The 7,203-nt window shown below is 32.8% G+C and overlaps 1 protein-coding gene across 1 annotated transcript in view; it reads right to left on the reverse strand.

Annotated features, from left to right (window-relative positions):
* Positions 1–2,466: 2,466 nt before the first annotated feature.
* Positions 2,467–7,203, reverse strand: part of LOC132162793 (fatty acyl-CoA reductase 3-like) — a 6,585-nt gene continuing 1,848 nt past the window's right edge. Inside the window, exons 4-8 of the mRNA XM_059573023.1 lie at positions 4,140–4,301; positions 3,454–3,535; positions 3,091–3,360; positions 2,712–2,839; positions 2,467–2,623 (exon numbers count right to left, since the gene is read on the reverse strand). Coding sequence (XP_059429006.1) covers positions 2,467–2,623; positions 2,712–2,839; positions 3,091–3,360; positions 3,454–3,535; positions 4,140–4,301 — 799 coding nt within the window. The remainder of the gene's footprint in view (positions 2,624–2,711; positions 2,840–3,090; positions 3,361–3,453; positions 3,536–4,139; positions 4,302–7,203) is intronic.

Below are 7,203 nucleotides of genomic sequence, written 5' to 3' on the forward strand. Positions count from 1 at the left end.
CCTTAATTAACTAAATTGGGGCATGCCATATTAGAATGTCCCTTTTTAAAGGGGAAGTTTTTATGCGTAGATGTTGCTAATTTTATTTTGGGTCGTTTACACAATAAAACGTCCCTATAAGGGAGTGTTTATTAAAGCGCCTCTATTCCAAGCATTAGTAAACCTTGTTTTTTTTTTTTTTTTTTGTAGTGGTAATTCTAAAAATAATTCTTGTGTTTATCTTGCGTTACTTTAAAAATAATCGGTTAACTTTTAAAATTATCATTTAATTAAAATTCAATAATAATTAATCATAAGGCTAATGAGAATTTCAGAAGCCACGTCATTTTTTGAGTAATACAAGAATGACTACTAACATTACTCGTGATAAACACCTAGACTTTGAAGAGTTGATACTATGTATAGTAATGCTACAAGTTCTTCATGTGTTACTCTTGTATCATTTCAAGAATGATTTGGCTCTTAAAATCATTATTGAGCTTGTGATTGATCATTATTGGATTTTGATCAAATTGTGATTTTAAAAGTTGCCTCATTTTTAAAATGATATAAGATAGACTTTTAGAATTACTCTTATTTCTATTATTAATTGTGGGTATCCATCCACGCTTGCTTGATCCAAAAAGAGATAATATTATCGATATATTTATGTTATTAGTTGTGGGTATCCACACTTACGTGTTCCAACTTCTCAATAATCGATATGTTTGCAACATCCTTTTCACAATTGCCCACACAAAATACAAACCAATTAAGTCAATGAATGTGGTTCTGAGTGTCCAGGCATGAGAAAGGTTATAAGTATTTGATCGCTCTCGCGCGCTAATGAATACTCAATGCAGGAAAATCTGAAATCTACGTAAAGTTTAAAGAGCTTCGAGCTAAAACGGAAAAACAATTAAGTAAATATATTATGCGGAGGGAAGGGAGGGTCAAGAGGGGTCAAATGCCCCCCTCAACCCCCAAAATGTTTTCTTACCTATGATAAAAAAATGTCTTGGTTGCCCCACCCTAAGCTACTCATAAGGGGCAATAGATATTACCCTCAACCACTCAGCCACTTATTATACATCAGGGGGCAAATGAGATTTCTTTTTTTCTTACAAAGAGTTTCAGACTTTTTAGGTTAAAAAAAGGTTGAAGACGATGCATGTGAGATGTGTTTTTACTCTTTCTTCAAAACATGCCGTTTAAATAAGCTTTTAGTTGACAAAAATGCTCTTTTGCCCAGTTGTGAACTTCGTTTTATTTTTCTTTCTGTTGCAACTCCATTTTAAAAGCCTTTGCATGCGACGCCGTTTAAAAAAGTAGTATTGTGACTACACCTTGAATGCGTTTAAACTTTATATAACCTTCTATTTGTTTTTTTAACGCATCACCAACAGTTTTTCTTTCTTGAAAATTTCAGGTCTGTGATAAAAATTTTACATTGAATATATATAATTTTTGTCACATATTTTTATAAATAATTATAGTTATTAGAGATTATAGAGAACAATAATAATTTTATTGAGCTAGCTGACAAGCTCACGTTTAGGTAGAGATCATTGTCTAAGAAAAAATATATATATAATTGCCATGCTAATGATAGAGACTAAATCGACCAAATCTGAATAGCATATCTACAAAAATGACATTGTCAACCAGTTATCCACAATATTTTCAAAAACATAATTTGCAAAAACATGGCGTTATTTGAATCCATCATGGTTTAAAGACTCATCGATGACACCTAAATAAATTAGGCATGAGAAAATATTTGTTTAAAGCAATAATTAAATTTTGTTGAATTGTCCATTTATTTCATTAGTTAATTTTTAATTAATTAATTTTTTTATCTTGACCCCTCTTAACCAAAATGTTGGCTTCGCCACTGAATATATATAAAAGTTATTCGATTTGATTGAAGTGGCGAATATCTCTTTGGGGATTTCAAGGATAACTTGTCCGAGAATGAGATTGTAACACCCCACTTAAACAAGTGGTAATTATTACTTTACAACCCCTAGATCCTAGATATTTTAAGAAATTATTTAGGAAAAAGTACACACACTCCCTTCAAATTAACTCTTCCTTGTCGTTGTCCTCCCTAAACAACTAATCGTGTCAATATCTCCTTTAAATTACAAAAAATTCCATGTCCCCTAAAAAACACCCTTCATAATTTTTTTATTTTTTTAAAATATCTTAAAATTATTATTATTTTTTTAAAATCTAACAAAAAATCAAAAATGATTATGATGACTTGTCTTTAACTGCAACATTTGGAGGTCTATCTATGTTATGATGTTTCAAGAAAGTTTAATTTCATTTATTCTACACAACAATAATTAATTAATACACTTCAAGGAAGTTTTTGAAAATAGAAGGGCAGAAAATACAAGGATACTGCCTTATTAATAAAAGAAAATTCATAAGAAAGCAGAATACATGATCATTCGTAGTGAAAACATACAATCCTTCAAGTTATATTTTCAATGCATACTTTATGAGGCCAGGTATATGTGTATTCATAAGATAGTCTTCCCAGTCAATGCACTTTGGATCAAAGTCAAACAAATGTGAATCGACACCACCCTCACTTGTAGCCATTCGAAGCTTTTCTGTGTTTGAGTCATCAAATCTGTATGGAAATGAAAAGCCTATTGACATTGGATACAATGACAGCACCATTGGAAAATGATTTAAGCACCAAAATAAGTCATAAATACCTGCCCGTAAAGAAAACATATGGTTTGTAAAGTTCAGCTAATCGTATCCCTGACTTTATCTTCCGCTTAAGATCAATAATCATATCCTGATTGTATTGGCAAATAATTGCATTCGCAATTTGAAATGCCTAGAAATAAGAGGAGAACACTTAAAGATCTTAAAACCCTTGTAATTTGTTTAAGCTGGAAATTAAGAGGCTAAAAACAAATAATTTCACTTTGGTGGTTTTGTATAAATAAGTTGTTTTCCTAATAGTTTTAAACTGCTTTTGTTTTTGTAAATATAAAATAGAAAACTGTTACCGTAAACAAGAACCAAATAAACCCAAAGCTTTCATTTTTGTACATAATTTTGGTTATGGATTAGACTTAGACAAACCTTGAGTGGCATCAAATACCGAATAGCCATGTATGCACGAAAACTAGCCATACTGCTTAACACTACTGTCGCCTTGTCAACTTTGATTGATTTTCCATTTTTACTAACCAATGGATTTTCAGCAAAGTACCGAACCATGAGATTCCTAAAACTTGAAAATTTTATTGGATTTCTCCAAGAAGACCCAACATGGAGGATGATCTCAGAAGATTGATTTGCATAAGCCACCATGGCCACAATCATACAATTTACCACCATGTCTGCTGGTATCTGCATGAGTTTCCAAGTTCAATTCTAGAAGCTTATTGAACAAAATATACGTGCGTGTACAATCATAGAAAGTGAAGAATGATTGTAACTCACTATATCAAGGATTGTCTCATGATGGCCAATAAAGCATTTCAATTTCCCTTTACCGTAGGCAGAAATTACGCCGTCAATTGTTCTGTAATGAGTAAACAAGCATGAATTAATTATAAAAATATGAAGAATAAATCGATTCTTTTTATTATTATTAGGAGAAACTATACTTAATCCCTCTGAACTTCCATCATATACTACTTTTCTAAAATTCAAATACTATCAATTTAGTGTATCTAGCTTTCAATTTATTTTTTATTTTTTCAATTTCACCACTCTGTTATGATTTTTCATTATATCCTAATGAAGGCGTGTCAAAATTTCCAAAATATCCCTAAAAATAATTGCAAGGATTTAGGCATCGGTTAGGATTTGATGGAGTTGCAAAAATATTCATGCTTGAATTTTTGTATATATTTTTTACATGGTATTTTGAAAACTTTGATAGAATTTAATGAAAAATTATAATGGATTGGTGAAATTAAAAAAAATTGAAAGATGGATATACTAATTAATTGAGAGTTTTTAAAGTTTATGAGAGTAGTTGTAAAAGCGGCAACAATTCAAGGGGTTAAGTGAAGTTGTCTCTTATTATTAATTATTATTATTGATATACTCTTCTTGGTTTCCAAACAAGATTAGATCTTATTTCATAATTTTGTGTCGAACTATATATTAATTAATAGTACCTCACGCCTTCAATCCAACCAGAAAATGGCTCTTTGTAAGTACTGGATACCATGGCGGGTCGTATGATAACAAGGGGCAGGTTCTCTCGAAAGTGTCCTAAAAGCATCTCCCCCATTGCCTTTGTATAGACATAGGTGTTTGGCCATCCATATAGTCTTGCCCTTGCAATTAATAAAAACAAAAAGAACAAAATCAAGTAATCAACTAGAGAAAAAATACACTATTATTACTGTATAATTGCAATAAGGTGTCAAGTTAATATTATGCCCTCTATGTTAATGATAGTGCCCTAAACTCCAATAATTTTGTAAGACATTTTTGTTTATATTGAATAAAGTTGTTATTCCCTGATTTATTTAAATGAGAATATGTCATATAGCATATTTACATGTTTATCTGTATTCATTATTTATCATGTACATGTAAATGATTTATGAATTGCATTGAATATGGTTTATGGTGAGAGTAATGAATTATTACACAGAAAATCTTAAACCATAAACCTTGCAGTTTATAATATATTATTCGCAGTCGGTAATGGGATTGAGTATTCCATTTGTGAAGATTGTAATACATCAATCATGATGACTTATTTTGATAATATGAAGTAGTGACTTCAGATCAATGCTTTGGTACTGTAGATGCGATGCATTAAACAGATCACAAGAGTTGTCATTCAGTTAAAACACTATTGAAAAGAATGATTGTAATTCCCAAACTTTTCATGATATTAATTTTAAATCCTAAGATAACTTTAAACTCAAATATACATGGAATATCACTTTGATGCATTTAATAGTGAGACATTTAATGCGGTCAAAATGTTACGGTACATGTAACATTGTTGGAACATCATTCTCAAGAAGGAATCAAAGCCCTTTGTTTAAAGGATAAGTAAAATTCCTCTTGAGATAGATTTAATAGAGTAATTATAATCAATCACCTGGACAAGGCATTTTGGTACAAGTTTAAGATATTTATGTTCATAGGTTTTAAGTTTTAATTAGAAATTGGCCACATTCGGGACCAAAATCAATCTTATAAATCTTTTCATCTCTTAAGTGTTAATTTTAAATAGATAGGTTTTTGAGAGTTTTTTTTTCTTGCATTTAGAAGGACATCAAGAAATGGACTTGGCATGGAGCCACAAAGAGCTCACTGCCATGAAACATTAGAAGGATATCAAGATGTGCATGCCAGTTACAAAGAGCCCATCGGCTTGCTACTTAGGACAACTGAATAAATTAATGCTAGGCATGACAAAATAAATTATAAGTTACTAATTAAATTTTGTTGAATATTTGATTTATTTTTGCAATGGCCGCATGGGCTTTGACTCGCCAAGCCCACATACCCTCCAAAACAGGTGGGCCCAAACCCTCTAGGAGGCGCTAGGCATGAAACACATGCCTTAAATCCAGAAGGCAATAAATGTTCATGCATAAACGCAGGGGTCACCTACGGAGAAGGATCCTCTCCATTTTAAATGAAATGGAGAGGATCCACTTGGTTGTTTTAAGAAGACATTTTTGTCGTTTCCAAGAGGTAGTTCAATTGGCTGGGACTACATTTAATGAAGTGAATGTCACTAGTTTGAATCTTCCTCCCCCCTTTTGTACAGACATGTAAAAAAAAAAAAAAAAGGCATTTTTGTCAAAAAAATATAAATAAAATGACAAAATTGCCCCCGTAAAAACAACTAACTGGTTCCTCTCAATTTCAAATGAAATGGAGAGGATCGAGGTCCGTCACCTACAAGGAAAGAAAACTCATGCTCCGCCTTTATCTCGGACAAAAAAAAAGGGACTAAATTGCGTTGTTTATTTTCTTTAATATTTTTAATCAATTTTTGTACATCTTTAGTTTCGAATCTCGACCCTTTTGAACTAAAATCATGCTCTGTCAATAATATGAAGCATGAGCTAATTAATCATCCTTATAATTTTTCATCAAGGATAACTTATAACATAAACGGATAGTTTAATGGTTTACGTATCATATTTGGTTAGAATCATAAAAACCTTTTAATTCCAAGATCCTTCATGGTTGATGTGATGGCTCTGTCAGTGGCACCTTGTCCTCGTAGTTTGTCTAGGTACTCGTCCACAAGTTGTTTCTCTGCTTTGATATCTAGTCTTGAGCTTCCATTGAGCGTCTCTTCCATCTGAAATGGGCTCTCTAGTATTTGCCCCTTCTTTTCGCCACACACATAGGCTGAAAAACAACGTCAATCAGAGCCATCAATTGAAATACCACACGTTTACAGTTACAAATGGATCATTTGCATTGAACTCCAGTGTTTACTTGCCCAAAACCAAAACTTCAGGCTCCGTTTATTTGGGACTAAAATAATTTTTGAAAAATATTTTTCATATTTTTTATATTTTGTGCAACGAAAAATAATAATTAATGAAAATAATTTTGATTTGACCAGAAAAACTTCTTTAATTTTAGTAATATTATTTTACTTTCTTAAAACCGTAAACCATTTTTTGAGTCCGAACTTCTTATTCCCAAACTACCGGACCATTGCCAAAATATCTTTGGACCCTGCTGGAACCCCGTGGTATAACTACCAAACCCCCATCAAGCTTTCACCGGAACCCAGTAGGGCTATCGTCGTGACCCCACCAGAGCTCTACCAAGACTCCACTAGGCCGCTCACCGAGCCTTTGTTGGGATCTGCTGGGACCCCATTGTAATGCCATTGGGACCCCATCATGACACCGCTAAGCCCTTGCTAGGACACAACTGGGCCTCACCGGGACTTGTCGAGACACCATCAAGCCCCGCCTAGACCTGACTAGGCCTCCAGTACTAGGCCCTCACTGAGACATGCGGTTGTGTGTTTATGGCAGGGTCCCGACAGAGTCCCAAAGGGGTCCCGGTGCACACCAATCTTAATTTTTTTGAAAACAAACAGAATCTTAATTTTTTTTTTCTTTCCTTTTTTTTTCTATTTTGGGTAAGTAAAAGAACTCTAATACACATTAGATTCAATATAAGAAATAAGGGCAAACTTTATGCATGTACACGAATTACCGGTTGATACATGGAGGAGCA

This window comes from Corylus avellana, chromosome ca10 (assembly GCF_901000735.1).
Source record: "Corylus avellana chromosome ca10, CavTom2PMs-1.0".
Lineage (NCBI taxonomy): Eukaryota > Viridiplantae > Streptophyta > Magnoliopsida > Fagales > Betulaceae > Corylus > Corylus avellana.